The 19,121-nt window shown below is 42.8% G+C and overlaps 1 protein-coding gene and 1 long non-coding RNA gene across 2 annotated transcripts in view; both read right to left on the bottom strand.

The window, feature by feature from the left end:
* Positions 1-19,121, bottom strand: part of LOC139024134 (uncharacterized) — a 247,225-nt gene that overhangs the window by 27,033 nt on the left and 201,071 nt on the right. The gene's annotated exons all lie outside the window — the stretch shown is intronic.
* Positions 1,862-19,121, bottom strand: part of LOC112069599 (chromodomain Y-like protein 2) — a 44,452-nt gene continuing 27,192 nt past the window's right edge. Inside the window, 5 exon segments of the mRNA XM_024136938.2 lie at positions 1,862-5,265; positions 10,139-10,282; positions 10,434-10,644; positions 11,079-11,251; positions 19,088-19,110. Coding sequence (XP_023992706.2) covers positions 5,107-5,265; positions 10,139-10,282; positions 10,434-10,644; positions 11,079-11,251; positions 19,088-19,110 — 710 coding nt within the window. The 3' untranslated portion in view covers positions 1,862-5,106.

Genomic DNA, 19,121 nt, shown 5'->3' with positions numbered 1-19,121 from the left:
CTACTGCTACCGCACACGTTTATCCCATCTTTGTCTAATCTAATAACGTTATTAACTACAGCAAACATTTCAGAGGCTTTGAAGGTTGAACGACTCAAACAGCCTCTAAGAACATGTCCCACATAGACCTCCACCTGATAAGATCTACTGTGTTGCTCTACAATGTAGCTGTTCTAACTAATGTGTAGGACATTCAAGTATAGCTACACTCTTACCTGTCAAAAAACATGTTGTAATGTCTCATCCTCAGCACATGTCAAGAAGTTCTTTGCCATTGCAATGATAGACCGTGCCCATGAGGTCTGTTTGAAAATGAGATGAGAACTACCAGCAATTTGATTTTAATTCTAAAGGGATGCCTCACCAGATGCCTACTATTGTCATATCTCATTGATGGGAGCACTTTGGTATTATATCAACAATGTTTCTCTTTCTTGATCAACAGCGAATTGCAAAGAGGGAGAAAAGCAAACAGCATGCTAAAGAGATGAGACAGAGGCTGAAAGACGCCCTAAGGAAGACTTCTGGAATGGCAGAGTACTGCTGAGCCGAGTGCCTCCAGGAAGGGCGCACAGGAACTGTGTATTGGAGGACCTTGGACTTACTGGGACCTACCATGAGAAGCCCACTTTACTGCCTGGACATCTGGCCACAAGAGGTCTCTCATAATGTTGGTTTCAGTATGTGTGTTGGGTGGGTGGATTGTCATAGACAGTGGTGGATGATCATTTCGCTACTCAGTGATCAGAGCTTATGTGCTGTTGTGTGTGTGGAGGGGGGGGGGGTCTGTTTTGAGGACTGCTATCATGGTTGATTACATATTTAAAGTACTTAACAAAATAATTGTTTTAAATTGTCTGGAGTTTCTGACTGGGGAATGACAATGATGAATGAACACTGGATTTCTATTGAATAAAGTTGACCAAAACACAGAATTGCCTTGATGTTATTTTCATATGGGTAGTTAACCAATACTTTACATATATGTGAAAGCTCTTAGCATTTACGAATGTGTCAGTGTCATACTCACAGCCTTATTCACCCAAGTCCTCAACAGATGCCTAAGAGGGTTGTTCATATCCAGCTCCCATTCAGCCTGAACAATCCACTGCATTTGTTATCACAGTAAATAAGGCCTTTTCAGAGCAGGCCGTTTTGACTCACCTGAGGGCTATTCTCAGCTGTGGTTGATTGTTATTGGTCTGGCACTTCAGTCAAACGAATAGTCTGGCTCCCACCCAGTGTGTTTGTGTGTCAGAACACAGAGGGGAAGCATCTGGACATCCATAAGATCAGTGGATCTTCCAGAGAAACATAATACAATGTATTACAGCAGTTAGCAGGAATAACATGCACTTTGTAAATGTTAAGTGATCATTAGATCTTAATTATGCAGAATGAAACGCTACAGAGACACAGCCATGGTTGGTATTGCCTAAATCCTGAATGAATGCCACTAGGTAATTGTGTGGAACATTGTAATATTTCATTCAGAGCAAACATCCCCCCTCCTTTTCCTGTCCGGATGACTCACAGCGGTTTAGCATTAGGCCCCCAGTCATTTCTGGAAAGCAGAGTGACGGTGAAAAGAATGCTGAAGAGGGTTATAGTGTGAGTGCCATAGAGGAGCAACCCATTCATGTTTATTTTATGTGGTGTGTTTCAGTAGAGAGGAGCCCAAGGACAGATGGATGCTCTTTTAGTTTGGCCTACAATATATTTATCTGATCCAAATGATGTGTGCTTTTATCCAAACAAGGACATTGATACTATACAAATGCAGCAAACAAAAATAAAGTTTGTAGGCGTGATGACTAAGTAGGAACAAAACAGTTTTTAAACACACAACAAAAACACCATGTTTAAATTAATGTCATAGTTTATTCAAAGCAGCTCGACCCCCAACCTCTCACAACGTATGGATACAGCATCCTACAGACAAAAGATACAACTTCTAAGGCACCCCGAGGTGTGATTTTAGACTAGAGAAAGGAGTAGAAAGTCAACATGCTATACGTTTGTAAATGCTTGGAAGATGCAAAGAAACATCATATGAGAGATGATAGGATTTTACAAACCAAACCTAAACACATGGCTTACAGGGCCGGGCATAATATTCAAGGGTAAGTCCTCAACAAATGAATTATATATGTTTTACTTCAAATTATTCAAATGCATCATTCAAACACAATGTTTCTCTATTTGGGTCCTGGGAGAGCAGCCTGGTCTCAGACTATACGTAGCAAAGTAAATGTAAACCAAGACACAAATTAGTATGATATTTTATGTTTTTTTTTATGGCTAGATAAGACAGATGGTTACTTAAGGCAAAAACTAGTTGATTTGGGGTGGATGGGTTGGTGTATAACGTGAACGTCTAGCAACCTAAAGGTTGCGAGTTCAAATCTCATCATGACCAAGTTTAGCATTTTAGCTAATTAGTAACTATACCTGCTACTTTTTAGCTAGTTTGCAACTACTTAGCAAGTTAGCTAACCCTTCCCTAACCATAACCCTTTAACCTAACTCCTAAACATAACCCTAACCTTAATACTAACCCCTATTAGCCAGATCGCTAATGTTAACCACCTAGCTAGAATTCGTAAAATATCATACGTTTAGCAAATCGTAATATATTGTACATTTTGCAAATTCGTAACATATCATACGAAACGGTTGATGGACATCCACAGATGAATACATACCATACTTAACATATCATACTAAATGGAGTGTATGAATTTACATACAGAATAATACAAAATGCTCTGAGACCAGGTTGGGGAGAGGTACAGGCAAAACTCAAATCTTGAATATATTAATATACATTTAATCTTACACTATACTTTAGCAATACACTGATCAACACGCAAATAATAAATGAATTAGGGAAATTGTTATTCAAATATAATTGGGAATGGTTGATTAGAAATTGATAGAGCTTTGATTTGTCAGAGCTGTTAATAGCAATATTACTTTAAATGTTTAAAAGTTTTGCATAAAGTGGTTATCAACAGCCTTTAAAAATAATTCTGCTACATTTAACCATTTTTTGTGTGTGTTTGTTGTGTCACTACTAACACACAGGGCAGATCTAGGGAAAAAAGCAATTTACTGAGAATATCTGGAACAGAAGATAAGAGAGAAAGAGATGCCTCAGGGGAAAGGGAAACATTATGGCACTGCAGCCCCAAGGGGAACTTGAGCACTAACTTTAAATAAATACAAATAATAATTGTGCAAGATTTCTAACATTGCTTACTATGGCAATACAAAACATACCCTGAAATGTAAAGTATTTTGACAGGCAACACACATATCTGCAATATTGTACATGCATATAGTTACACCATATAACACCTACATGGTTCATATATATGTGTACAACTGCAAAACCCACCACTTCCTGAATGATACAAAACAATTTCCACAAAACCACATTTCATTATTGGGTAAACCAAAAATAGATATCCATACATACAATATATGTAGATATATATTTCCCATTTCCTAAAGCCATCATCACATGCAGGTATTATCTGCTTCAGCTGCACTACTACTGCATCTTCACAACACAGACAGCCAACAGACGAAAAGTGCAGTGATTACTTTGGGACAAAACATAATCTTTCTGTGCTTTACAAAAATACACAATGTCTCACTAATAACCGACTGCAAGGTAATATCAAAATAATTATCTGTCCAAATATCATAGCTACACTCTTCACAATGTAATATACATGCCTTTATAATCAACGGGGTATCAAACCCTGGTCGTCTTCGCGATTTAAGACTGCAGTAGCCCACTGAGCTAAAGGCCGGGCATTAGCTCTGGGAGCCAAAAGAAGTCTTCAGGTCTCAGGCAAGGTTAGTCAACACAGAAGAGTAGTTAAGCAAACCACCCCCGCTACACCTTTGCACTGTAATACATGTCATATATGTACCTTGATGATAATGATGACGCTGCACATATTGCTGCTGATATAATAATGATGACACATATGTCTCACCCTCTCTCTCTTTCCTCCCTTTCCCAGGGAGAGGTCTCCTTTTGATCTATCGACAGTCTCCACATTCTAATGAAAAGATGCCATCAGACAGCTCTGGTTCTCTATGGGAGTGCTGGTCGTGGTCAAAGAGGGCCCTTCTATATATTCACATTCAATCAGAGGTCAAACACACCCTTACTGACAAACCAAATACAAGCAATTGAATAAACACTTCCAAAAGAGCATCRCAAAACGGCCTATATAAATCMARAAAGAGTTCACTGTCAACACTGCCCAKTCACAKTGACTTCCCAMTTATGGGTGTGTATCATTGGGCATGACCTASCTCTAACTCTTCCCCAGTGGCCCTCCTATTACACCACACCTAATTCAATGGACAGGTTTCACTTAAATTATTATTTACTTCTTTGGCCAGGGTTACTGCAATGTAAGGTGAGAAAATCTATGTTCCACTCTGACCTCAAGCATAGCTTTGATTTTCACTACACCTCAGAGCCCAGGAGGACACTTCACCTCAAAACAGAAAGACACAACAAACAGCAGACTAATAGAAAATATATACACATGGTATGCTTTTTTACTATTTAGGATCAAATCTAAATACATTTTCAAATAAATAATTGAACAATGACATTAGCCATCAGATGAGCTCTTTTTCCTCCATGCACTCACACCACATTCTGCCGCTGTGCCTCCATTTTCCTGAAGAGCCTTGTTCACTGTCATGACTTCCTGTTCCAGGTCAATGCTTCCTCTGGAAGGGGTTAACTGAACTCCAAGCAGGCCAGTATGAATGCAGAATTGATCCTACAGATTAATCCTCTCCAGAAGTTGATGCTTTGCTCATCTTACAGGCAGGGACGTTGAGGGATGACCAAGGTAAAAAGYCATTGATGGTGGTGCTCTGCATGCCCAGATGTTGACGAGCGGAGATAAGGCCTCGGAGACTGGCAAACTGCGCTCTGCTGGTTGTTAAAGAAGACTGTTGGTAATTGAAGATCAAAGCCCTATATCTTCAGGGATGTTGCTCAGTAGGTAACTGAAGACCAGATCTCGTGGCCCATAGATAGTTCTGCAGGTGTGTGGAGGTGAGAGGTCAGTTATCATACACCTTGCTCTGCAGGTAGCTGAAGAGCGCCTCCAGTCCCTTGGTGGAGCACCACAGCTGTTTGAGCATCTGACACTCTTTCTCATTTACCTCCTCCAGGACCGACTTCAGGATGCTCCGCATCAGGCATTTAGACTCTTCCAGAACCTTCCACACACAGGGACAAACAGAGAGTAAGAGGCGGCCTGCTTCATAGATCGAGGCAGTTCATTTTCACACCCTTGATCTGGCAGCATTGTACTTTATTAGTTACAGAACCCAAGCACGCACGCACGCGCACGCACGCACGCACGCACACACACACACACACACACACACTACATAACATTTCAAAAGTTTGGGGTCACTTAGAAATGTCCTTGTTTTTGAAAGAAAAGCAAATTTTTTGTCAGTTAAAATAACATCAAATTGATCAGAAATACAGTGTAGACATTGTTAATGTTGTAAATGACTATTGTAGCTGGAAACGGCTGATTTTTTATGGAATATCTACATAGGCGTACATAGGCCCATTATCAGCAACCATCATTCCAGTGTTCCAATGGCACGTTGTGTTAGCTAATCCAAGTTTATCGTTTTAAAAGGCTAATTGATCATTAGAAAACCCTTTTGCAATTATGTTAGTACAGCTGAAAACTGTTGTCCTGATTAAAGAAGCAATAAAATTGGCCTTCTTTAGACTAGTTGAGTATCTGGAGCATCAGCATTTGTGGGTTCGATTACAGGCTCAAAATGTCTAGAAACAAAGATCTTTCTTCTGAAAGATCTATTCTTGTTCTGAGAAATAAAGGCTATTCCATGTGAGAAATTGCCAAGAAACTGAAGATCTCGTAGAACGCTGTGTACTACTCCCTTCACAGAACAGCACAAACCTGCCTCTAACCAGAATAGAAAGAGGAGTGGGAGGCCCCGGTACACAACTGAGCAAGAGGAGAAGTACATTAGAGTGTCTAGTTTGAGAGACAGACGGCTTACAAGTCCTCAACTGGCAGCTTCATTAAATAGTACTCGCAAAACACCAGTCTCAACGTCAACAGTGAAGAGGCAACTCCGGGATACTGGCCTTCTAGGCAGAGTTGCAAAGAAAAAGCCATATCTCAAACTGGCCAATAAAAAGAAAAGATTAAGATGGGYAAAAGAACACAGACACTGGACAGAGGCACTCTGCCTAGAAGGCCAGCATCCCATAGTCACCTCTTCACTGTTGATGTTGAGACTGGTGTTTTGCGGSAACTCTTTAACGAAGCTACAATAGTAATTTACAACATTAACAATGTCTACACTGTATTTCTGATCAATTTGATGTTATGACCCCAAACTTTTGAACGGTGTATATACACAGTTGAAGTCGGAAGTTTACATACACCTTAGCCAAATACATTTAAACTCAGTTTTTCACAATTCCTGAAATTTAATCCTAATAAAAATGCCCTGTTTTAGGTCAGTTAGGATCACCACTTTATTTTAAGAATGTGAAATGTCAGAATAATAGTGGAGAGAAATATTTATTTCAGCTTTTATTTCTTTCACCACATACATGACCGAATACAAACAGTGTAGCTATTCCCTCCGCACGGCAATCAAACAAGCTAAGCGTCAATATAGAGACAAAGTAGAGCTGCAATTCAACGGCTCAGAAACAATAGGTATGTGGCAGGGTCTACAGTCAATCACGGATTACAAAAAGAAAACCAGCCCCGTCGCGGACCAGGATGTCTTGCTCCCAGACAGACTAAATAACTTCTTTGCTCGCTTTGAGGACAATACAGTGCCACTGACACGGCCCGCTACCAAAACCTGCGGACTCTCCTTCACTGCAGCCGACGTGAGTAAAACATTTAAACATGTTAACCCTCGCAAGACTGCAGGTCCAGACGGCATCCCCATCCGCATCCTCAGAGCATGCGCAGACCAGCTGGCTGGTGTGTTTACGGACATATTCAATCAATCCTTATCCCAGTCTGCTGTTCCCACATGCTTCAAGAGGGCCACCCTTGTTCCTGTTTCCAAGAAAGCTAAGGTAACTGAGCTAAACGACTACCGTCCCGTAGCACTCACTTCCGTCATCATGAAGTGCTTAGAGAGACTAGTCAAGGACCATATCACCTCCACCCTACCTGACACCCTAGACCCACTSCAATTTGCTTACCGCCCCAATAGGTCCACAGACGACGCAATCGCAACCACACTGCACACTGCCCTAACCCATCTGGACAAGAGGAATACCTATGTGAGAATGGCTGGTTCCATAGATCAGCTCAGCATTTAACACATAGTACCCTCCAACTCGTCATCAAGCTCGAGACCCTGGGTCTCGACCCCGCCCTGTGCAACTGGGTACTGGACTTCTGACGGGCCGCCCCCAGGTGGTGAGGGTAGTTAACAACATCTCCACCCCGCTGATGATTGTGGACTTCAGGAAACAGCAGAGGAGCACCCCCTATCCACATCGACGGGACAGTAGTGGAGAAGGTGGAAAGTTTTAAATTCCTCGGTGTACACATCAGGACAAACTGAATTGGTCCACACACAGACAGCGTTGTGAAGAAGGGCACAGCAGCGCCCAAAAGAAATTTGGCTTGTCACCAAAAGCACTCACAAACTTCTACAGATGCACAATCGAGAGCATCCTGTCGGGCTGTACCACCGCCTGGTACGGCAACTGCTCCCCACAACCGTAAGGCTTCCAGAGGGTAGTGAGGTCTGCACAACGCATCACCGGGGGCAAACTACCTGCCCTCCAGGACACCCTACACCACCCAATGTCACAGGAAGGCCATAAAGATCATCAAGGACAACAACCACCCGAGCCACTGCCTGTTCACCCCACTACCATCCAGAAGGCGAGGTCAGTACAGGTGCATCAAAGCAGGGACCGAGAGACTAAAAAACAGCTTCTATCTCAAGGCCATCAGACTGTAAACAGCCACACTAACATCGAGTGGTGCTGCCAACATACTGACTCAACTCCAGCTCACTTTAATAATGGAAATTGATGGAAATTGATCAAAATGTATCACTAGCCACTTTAAACAATGCACTTAATATAATATGTAATGTTACTGTACTCTATATCATCTACTGCATCTTGCCATCGTTATGTAATACATGTATCACTAGCCACTTTAAACTATGGCACTTTATGTTTACATACCCTACATTACTCATCTCATATGTATATACTGTACTCGATACCATCTACTGCATCTTGCCTATGCGTTCTGTACCATCACTCATTCATATATCTTTATGTACATATTCTTTATCTCTTTACACTTGTGTGTATAAGGTAGTAGTTGTGTAATTGTTAGGTTAGATTACTCGTTGGTTATTACTGCATTGTCGGAACTAGAAGCACAAGCATTTCGCTACACTCGCATTAACATCTGCTAACCATGTGTATGTGACAAATAAAATTTGATTTGACACACCCAGTGGATCAGAAATGTCAATACACTCAAATAGTACTTGGTAGCATTGCTTTTAAAATGTTTAACTTGGTCAAACATTTTGGGTAGTCTTCCACAAGCTTCCCACAATAAGTTGGGTGAATTTGGCCCATTCCTCCTGACAGAGCTGGTGTAACCGAGTCAGGTTTGTAGGCCTCCTTGCTCGCACACACTTTTTCAGTTCTGCCCACAAATTTTCTATGGGATTGAGGTCAGGGCTTTGTGATGACCACTCCAATACCTTGACTTTGTTGTCCTTAAGCCATTTTGCCACAACTTTGGAAGTATGCTTGGGTCATTGTCCACTTGGAAGACCCATTTGCGACCAAGCTTTAACTTCCTACTGATGTCTTGAGGTGTTGCTTCAATACATCCACATAATTTTCTTCCTCATGACGCCATCTATTTTGTGAAGTGCACCAGTCTCCTTGCAGCAAAGCACCCCCACAACATGATGCTGCCACCCCGTGTTTCACGGTTGGGATGGTGTTCTTCGGCTTGCAAGCCTCACCTTGTTCTCCAAACATAACGATGGTATTATGGCCAAACAGTTCTATTTTGTTTTCATCAGACCAGAGGACATTTCTCCAAAAAGTAGGATCTTTGTCCCCATGTGCAGTTGCAAACGTAGTCTGGCTTTTTTTATGGTGGTTTTGGGCAGTGGCTTCTCCTTTGCTGAGAGGCTTTTTCAGGTTATGTCGATACATGACTCGTTTTAACTGTGGATAATAGATACTTTTGTACCGTTTCCTCCAGCATCTTCACAAGGTCCTTTGCTGTTGGTCTGGGAATGGTTTGCACTTTTTGCACAAAGTACTTCATCTCTAGGAGACAGAACACATCATCTTCCTGAGCGGTATGACGGCTGCGTGGTCCCATGGTGTGTACTTGCGTACTATTGTTTGTACATATGAAAGTGGTACTTTCAGGCGTTTGGAAATTGCACCCAAGGATGAACCAGACTTGTGGAGGTCTACAATTTTTTTGTAGACCATGGCTGATTTCTTTTGATTTTCCAATGATGTCAAGCAAAAGAGGCACTGAGTTTGAAGGTAGGCTTTGAAATACATCCACAGGTACACTCCAATTGACTCAAGATTATGTCAATTAGCCTATCAGAAGCTTCTAAAGCCATGACATAATTTTCTGGAATTTTCCAAGCTGTTTAAATGCACAGTCAACTTAGTGTATGTAAACTTCTGACCCACTGGAATTGTGATACAGTGAATTATAAGTGAAATAATCTGTCTGTAGACAATTGTTGGAAAAATTACTTGTGTCATGCACAAAGTAGATGTCTAACTGACTTGCCAAAACTATAGTTTGTTAACAAGAAATTTGTGGAGTGGTTGAAAAACTAGTTTTAATGACTCCAACCTAAGTGTATGTAAACTTCCGACTTCAACTGTATATTGCACTTTTCACTTATTTGTGGTTTCTGTTTGTGGTTAGATAATATTATCTATGAGTTTTATTCAATTTACAGACCAATGCTCCTGGCAGGCTCCTAGCGCAAGTCCTGGGATATAGAAATTCAGCTCTACATGACTATCTCTGTCAGAAAAGCCTACCATAGCACTGCAGGTGGACATCTCTTTCACACGCAGCATCACTTCCTGGTTGAACGTGGTTGGCCAGAAGACCTGGGACACCAGGCCCCGGCTGCAGGCTTCCTGTGCTGTGAGCTTCCTCCCGCAGAACAGCATCTCATTGGTCTGTCMGTGAGAGGTGGGGACAGGGAGATAGATTTTTTTTAAGTGTACAACAAGGTAATGTGGATGTAAAACATTGAATAATTAGTTGAATCGTGTTTCACTGCAGGGCTTAAACAAAAACCTGCACAGTGGACCAGGCAACCAGACTCACCAGAGCCACTCCCAGGATCTGGGGGAAKGTGTAGGAGGAGCAGCCAGAGGGGGTGAGGCGGAGGGCGGCACAGGGCGTTTGGAACCAGGCCCGCTCGCTGGCCCACACCACGTCACATAGGGGCAGGATAGCGGCCCCCAGGCCCAGGGCAGGCCCGTTGATGGCCACCACGATGGGCTTCTTAAAGTGGATAAACGCCAGCACAAAGTCCCTGGGAGAGGAGACACAAAACGGTGAGTATAAACTATACAGTACAATATGACAGTGTCTTTGTGCTTATTCGTGCTTATCCTGCTTTAGGCAAATCAGGGCAAGCAGCTTTTCTTAGTTTAAAGTATGAAAAATGATCTGCCAGTGCACTAAGATAATTTGTCTTGGTAAGACATCTTATTAAGATCAAATATCTTGAAATAAGATAATTTCTTACCCCACTTGTATCAAGCCTTTTTAAAGGTCTTCCAGTGCGATACGATAATTTACCTTGGTAAGACATCAAGTCAATGCACTCTAACGGTAAGAGATGTCTGGGTAAGTGTGTAGGTGTGTGTGCATGTGTGCTGTGTTCTCTGTTCCTGCTGTAGCCTTCTTTAGGTGGATAATAGCAATTGTGTGTTATTTCTGTGTGTGCTTATGTTCCTCTCTTACCGTACAGCGTCAGCAATGCGGCTGCTCTCTTTCCTTCGGTCTGTGGAGAGGCGTCCTATCAGGTAGGACGGGTCCAGGCCACTGCAGAAGACACTCCCCACAGCACTGAGCAGCAACAGCTTACTGTCATCAGCTGCTGCGTTCCCCAGAGCCCGACACACCTCCTTCATTATCTACACAGAGAGAGAGGGAGGAGAGAAAGTGAGAGAGGGAGTTAGGTTTGGGAGAGAGAGAGAGAGATAGAGGGGGAGGAAGAGAGAGTTCAATCTTCTATCAGATCAGAGCCCTGCTGTACATTACCCCCATGATCTACAGACAAGATAAGAGTGTGTACACACAACAGGCAACGCAAGCATAGCTGTATGATACCTTTATCTATAGCTAGAGACAGGTAAAACAGGTTATATCTAACTGAGCAATCAGATCAATATATAATGAACAAAAATATAAACGCAACATGCAATAATTTCAAAGATTTTACTGAGTTACAGTTCATATAAGGAAATCAGTTATTTGAAATAAATGCATTAGGCCCTAATCTATGGATTTTACATGACTGGGTCACAGACAACTTAAAAAAAAAATTAGGGGCGTTGATCAGAAAACCAGTCAGTATCTGGTGTGACCASCATTTGCATCATGTAACAGAGTTGATCAGGCTGTTGATTGTGGCCTGTGGAAAGTTGTCCCACTCCTCTTCAATTGCTTTGTGATGTTGCTGGATATTGGCGGGAACTGAAACATGTTGTCGTACACGTCAATCCAAAGCATCCCAGGAATTGTGTACAGATCCTTGCGACACGGGGCCATGCATTATCATGCTGAAACATGAGGTGATGGTGGCGGATGAATGGCACGACAATGGGTCTCAGGTTCTCGTCACGTTAACTCAGTGCATTCAAATTGCCATCGATAAAATGTAATGGTGTTTGTTGTCCGTAGTTTATGCCTGCCCATACCATAACCCCACAATGGGACACTCTGTTCACAATGTCACATCAGAAAACCRCTCGCCCACAAGTCGCATTTGGTCTGCAGTTGAGGCCAGTTTCTCTAAAATGACGTTGGAGGTGGCTTATGGTAGATAAATGAACATTAAATTCTCTTTCTCTTACATTCTCATTACATTGTCCCCAGCACAAGGTGCACCTGTGTAATGATCATGCTGTTTAATCAGCTTCTTGATATGCAACACCTGTCAGGTGGATTGATTATCTTGGCAAAGGAGAAATGCTCATTAAAATGAATGTAAACAAATGTGTGCACAACATTTGAGAGAAATAAGCATTTTGTGCATTGGTTTCATGCATGTTAACATTAGAAGCCTCCTCCCTAAGTTTGTTTTATTCACTGCTTWAGCACACTCTGCCAACCCGGATGTCCTAGCCATGTCTGATTCCTGGCTTAGGAAGGACACAAAAAATCCTGACATTTCCATCCCTAACTATAACATTTTCCGACAAGATAGAACTGCCAAAGGGGGCGGAGTTGCAATCTATTGCAGAGATAGCCTGCAGAGTTCTGTCATACTATCCAGGTCTGTGCCCAAACAATGAGCTTCTACTTCTAAAAATCCACTTTTCCAGAAACAAGTCTCTCACCATTGGCACTTGCTATAGACCACCTTCAGCCCCCAGCTGTGCCCTGGACACCATATGTGAACTGATTSCCCCCCCCCCCCCCTCTAACTTCAGAGCTCGTACTGTTAGGTGACCTAAACTGGGACATGCTTAACACCCCGGCAGTCCTACAATCTAAGATAGATGCCCTCAATCTCACACAAATGATCAATTAACCTACCAAGGTACAACCCCAAATCCGTAAACACGGGCACCCTCATAGATATCATCCTGACCAACCTGCCCTCTAAATACACATCTGCTGTCTTCAACCAGTATCTCAGAAATCACTGCCTCATTGCCTGCGTCCGTGATGGGTCTGCGGTCAAACGACCACCCCTCATCACTGTCAAACGCTCCCTAAAACWSWYMAGCGAGCAGGCCATTCTAATCGACCTSGCCCAGGTATMCWRGAAGRMWRTTGACCTCATTCTGTCAGTAGAGGATGCCTGGTTATTCTTTAAAAGTGCTTTCCTCACCATCTTAAATAAGCATGCCCCATTCAAAAAATGTAGAACCAGGAACAGATATAGCCCTTGGTTCACTCCAGACCTGAATGCCCTTGACCAGCACAAAAACATCCTGTGGCGTACTGCATTAGCATCGAATAGCCACCGCGATATGCAACTTTTCAGGGAAGTTAGGAACCAATATACACAGGCAGTTTGAAAAAGCTAGCCTTTGCTTTCCTAACAGAAATTTGCATCCTGTAGCACGAACTCCAAAAAGTTCTGGGACACTGTAAAGTCCATGAAGAATAAGAGCACCTCCTCCCAGCTGCCCACTGACTGGAGAACCTTCCAGTAGGACAACCATCTCTACAGCCCTCCACCAATCAGGCCTTTATGGTAGAGTGGCCAGACGAAAGCCATTCCTCAGTAAAAGGCACATGACAGCCTGCTTGGAGTTTGCCAAAAGGCACGTAAAGGACTCTCAGACCATGAGAAACAAGATTCTCTGATCTGATGAAACTAAGATTGAACTCTTTGGCCTGAATGCGAAGCGTCACTTCTGGAGGAAACCTGGCACCATCCCTACGGTGAATCGTGGTGGCAGCATCATGCTGTGGGGATGTTTTTCAGCGGCAGAGACTGGGAGACTAGTCAGGATCGAGGGAAAGCTGAATGGAGTACAGCGAGATCCTTGATGAAAACCTGCTCCAGAGCGCTCAGGACCTCAGACTGGGGAAAAGGTTCCACTTCCAACAGGACAACACCCCTAAGCACACAGCCAAAACCACGCACGAGTGGCTTCGGGACAAGTCTCTGAATGTCCTTGAGTGGCCTAGCCAGAGCCCGGACTTAAACCCGATCGAACATCTCTGGATAGACCTGAAAATAGCTGTGCAGCGACGCATCCAACCTGACAGAGCTGGAGAGGATCTGCAGAGAAGAATGGGAGAATCTCCCCAAATACAGGTGTGCCAATCTTGTAGCGTCATACCCAAAAAGACTCGAGGCTGTAATCGCTGCCAAAGGTTACATTTGCAGAAATGTCTAAAAACCTGTTTTTGCTTTGTCATTATGGGGTATTGTGTGTAGATTGATGGAGGAAAAAACAATTTAATCCATTTTAGAATAAGGCTGTAATGTAACAAAATATGGAATAAGTCAAGCGGTCTGAATACTTTCTGAATGCACTGTATGTATCTGATGATTCAACCCTATACACAATCACTGCATCCCTAAATAAAGAGTTGCAGTCAKCTTTAGAATGTGTGGCCAGTAACAAACTATTCCTGAACATCTCTAAAACTAAGAGCATTGTATTTGGTATAAATCATTCCCTAAGCTCTAGACCTCAGCTGAATCTGATAAAGAATAATGGGGCTGCTGAGCGAGACTAAATTACTTGGTTTTACCTTGGATTGTAAACTGTCATGGTCAAAACATTTTGGTTCAATGGTTGTAAAGATGGGGAGAGGTCTGTCAGTGATAATGCAATGCTCTGCTTTTTTGGACACCCCACTCCACAAAGCTAGCCCTGCCGGCTCTAGTTTTATCTTATCTTCATTAGAGCCATATGGTCAGGTGCTGCAAAGAATGACCTAGAAAAACTGCAGCTGCCCAGAACAGAGCAGCATGTCCTGTTCTTCACTGTAATCAGAGGACTAATATCAATACTATGCATGCCAGTCTCTCTTGGCTAAAAGTAGAGGAGAGACTGACTGCATCACTTCTTTTTATAAGAAACACTGTTTAAAAACACTGGTCAACTTACACACTGCTCTGACACACACACTTACCCCACCAGACATGCCACTAGGGGTCTTTTCACAGTCCCCAAATCCAGAACAAATGCAAGAAAACATACAGTATTATATAGAGCCATGATTGCATGGAACTCCCTCCCATCTCAGATTGCTCAAGTGAACAGCAAACCTGGTATAAAAAGACAACACTTCACGGCACAATGCCTCTCCCCTATTTGACCTAGATATTGTGTGTATGTACTGATATGTAGGCTGTGTGTGATGTTTTAAATGTATGTAATTATGTCCTTGAGATGTTCTGTCTATTAATGTCTTTATTATGACATGTTTTGTTTGGACCCCAGGAAGAGTAGCTGCTGCTTTCGCAACAGCTAATGGGGATCCTAATAAAATACTAATTCAAATACCAAAGAAGTAGTTAGCTTGTATGAAGAGTTGAGGAAGGGCTGAAAGGGAGTTGTCACAAACAGAAATCATAAAAAAGACTGGTTTATTAGATGTCAAAGGGGTTTCCTTTGTAGCAGCTATAGTGAGTTCCCATTTCTAGTATWATTTYTTTCATAACTCCCTCAGAGGGATATAGGATTTAAGTTGTACTAGCAGGAGTGTTACCTGCCTTTAGCATGCTAACGCTGTTTCCCCTGGTGGATAGCTCTCTGTGGAGGGATGCTTAGCCCGCTGACCTCAATCCACACAGACGCTGCATGGAGTGAAAAGACACGCGGCCCAGAAGCCAAGCCTAGGGCAGCACGCACACACACAGCGCGTGTGGCGCGAACACAAAGTGCACACACGGACGTACGCACACACACATACTGACACATGAACACAAGCACATTGCGAACACACATGCACCAGCACACACACGGACATGCATATATGCACACCCACACGCAAAGGACGCACAAGCACACGCTGACAAATTAACACACACGTATTGCATACACATGCATTTTGCTTTTACAATATGTATGCATGGTTCACCTTTACATTATTCATTCTATACACACACTATACACACACAGACTGTCCCTGATGTTTTCCTTCTCAGGGAGCTGACATGTAACATGGTTCTAGTCCAATTTGTTGTGGATGCCCCCCGCTGCTTCCTGGAAATGGCTCCCAGGCAGGGCCTGTGTACAGGGCTGGCTTCTGAATGACACTGTATGGCTGCAGTGTCTTCACCACCGCTACAGACAGCCTACCATGCCAGCCCCACCCCTCCAGTTGTGTCAGTATCACTCTCCTGCCCTGTCTGTCTGTCCCCAGGTTGAATTGAGCCGGATTAATTCATCTGACATCGGCACACACACACAGGAGCAAGCACGCACACACAAACACCACATCCGCCTGAAGTTCAGGAGGGATTATGCAGTGTGTAGGAGATGTTGAATTGAGTTGACTGGGAGACTGGTTAATTTGGGTCAGGGGGTAATCAGTAGGGCCGGACTATACCAGTATCGTGATACTCGTTAGTGTCGTGGCAAGGAAACAAAACACGAAGCGGACTTAACTTCTTTAGGAAAACAGCCCTAATATTGGAAACAAACATTATTGTGTTGTCATCCAGAGCCACATCTATTTATTTCCCTAACTATAGCACACTATTTAACATACAGCAGGTTTTTAAAGGACCAAAGACTTTGATCTGCTTCATGTTTTCATTTTTGCCATGGGAAAAAATATTGAGATACTGGTATTGTTCCCTGCCCTACTAATCAGATTACATGGGTTAAGGTCAGTGAGTGGGGTGATGGCAGGGTTATGGAGGCTCCAGATGACCTCGGGGTTCATGGAATAATGGTCTCACCCAGTGGGGGTTCCATATTAATACTGCATAGACCGAGACTAAAATAAACGCAATACAGAATGACTGATTGACTAGTGCTCTATGACATCAATACATGCATGATATACAGTGCATTAGGAAAGTATTCAGACCCCTTGACTTTTTACACATTTTGTTAGGTTACAGCCTTATTCTAAAATTGATAAATACATTTTTTCCTCATCAATATACACACAATACCCCATAATGACAAAAAATAAACATGTTTTTAGACATTTTTTAAAATTACAAATAAACTGAAATAAAACAATTACATAAGCATTCAGACCCTTTACTCAGTACATTGTTGAAGCTACTTTGGCAGCGTTTATAGCCTTGAGTCTTCTTGGGTACGACGCTACAACCTTGGCACACCTATATTTGGGGAGTTTCTCCCATTCTACTCTGCAGCACCTCAAGCTCTGTCAGGTAGGATGTGTAGCGTCGCTGCACAGCTATTTTCAGGTCTCTCCAGAGATGTTCGATCGGGTTCAAGTCTGGGCTTTGGCTGGGCCACTCAAGGACATTCATGGACTTGTCCCGAAGCCACTCCTGTGTTGTCTTGGCTGTGTACTCAGGATCGTTGTCCTGTTGGAAGGTGAACCTTCTCCCCAGTGTGAGGTCCTAAGCGCTCTGGAGCAGGTTTTCATCAAGGATCTCTCTGTAATTTGCTCCGTTCAGCTTTCCATCGATCCTGACTAGTCTCCCAGTCACTGCCGCTGAAAAACATCCCCACAGCATGATGATGCCACCACCATGCTTCACCGTATGGACGGTGCCAGGTTTCCTCCAGACGCTTGGCATTCAGGCCAAAGAGTTAAATATTGGTAACATCAGACCAGAGAATCTTGTTTCTCATGGTCAGAGTCCTTTAGGTGCCTCTTGGCAAACTCCAAGCAGGCTGTCGTGCCTTTTACTGAGGAGTGTATAAGATTACGTCAAGCACACTCCAGAGCCAGTTAAATATGCATTTCCATATACAGAGTAATGGTCATCTACAGGCTTGGTTAAAGGAAAGAAAGTGTCCAAAGGTGGAAAGAGGGTAAGAGAGTGATTGAGGGAGCGAGCACATTAACATGGAGAAGACGAGAGGTGGTAAGAGTGAGACCGCTATCGCTAAGTAACATTTGCTTGCAATAACATCTGCATGTGACCAATAAAATTTGATTTGATTTACAATACAAACATATAATTATGTCATGGCCTACTAGGATGCACAGGGACGTGTCATAGACTCATACATGACAGCATACAACTGCTTGCCATTAATAGCTGGATGCCTGGGGAAATAAGCAAACAGCTGTCAGTCAAACACACACACAAAGACAGATAGAAAATCTTCTCTTGGGAGATGTCTAAAGGAGGACCACTCAGCTCGGAAATCTATGGAATTATATCATAGAAGAGCAGTATGAAAATACAGCACTTGAGAGTGGATGAGTAAGCCTTATTCCACACTTAAGCAGAAGGATTTTGTGCAAGGGGGATCTTGCATATCACAAGAGCTTCTCTGGTAGCTCATGGCAGTTTTCTACAGTAACAGTCACCAACGACATAAGCTCTTTTGAGGGTGTGAAAATGTAAATAGAACAAACATTGGTCCTAGCTGTTGCAACCATGTTGTGAGTTAGCCAGGACAAAGCCTCCAGTACCGTGGACAGTCAGAGCAGTAGAGGAACTAATTGGTCAATTAATACCAGCTTTTCAGCAGTGGTAATGATCAGTTAAGGACCCGCTGATAACTGGGCACCAGTGTCATTTGAGAGGCAGTGGGTTTTCTCCCGTATCGACTCTCAACATTTTTGCACCGCCGCTAACGCTACGTAATGGACAGGCGTTTGAATCACTCAGTACAGCTGTTTGAAGTGAAGAAAGTATTACGGAGAACCACTGTGAAGGCATACTTTGACAATAGTCATATTTTACACAAACACAATCCATTCCCATTCTCAGTGTGTAATACAAATAGAAAAAAACTCTATGCTGAGTTTTATGTTAAGGCAATAAAAKGCTTTTGGCAGCAAAATGTAACACTATCGGAGAGGTATTCATTTCTCTGTCAGAATCTTCCTACTGAGATATCTTTAGAAATCACATAACACAATAGTCTGCGATGGGCCGTAATCCAGTCGAGTCACATTGTTACTCATTTACAATGTGAGGCAATGCATAGTGACATATACATTATGTAGTGCTCCAGTACAACAGTACATACATGGGAAGAAAATACTCGGTACTGAATTATTCAAAAATTCAATGCATAGCTTATGAGTCCTATTTCTGTGTGTCAAAGAATCTACCTCTGGTGTTAGTGCGTTGTTGTTGTGTGTGTGTGTATCGTATCCCCTACCTCTGGTGTTAGTGCGTTGTTGTTGTGTGTGTGT

Source organism: Salvelinus sp. IW2-2015, unplaced genomic scaffold (assembly GCF_002910315.2).
Source record: "Salvelinus sp. IW2-2015 unplaced genomic scaffold, ASM291031v2 Un_scaffold1057, whole genome shotgun sequence".
In the NCBI taxonomy this organism is placed as follows: Eukaryota; Metazoa; Chordata; class Actinopteri; order Salmoniformes; family Salmonidae; genus Salvelinus; species Salvelinus sp. IW2-2015.
Note: the sequence above shows the minus strand (reverse complement) of the source record. Positions and strands in the feature narration are given on the sequence as shown.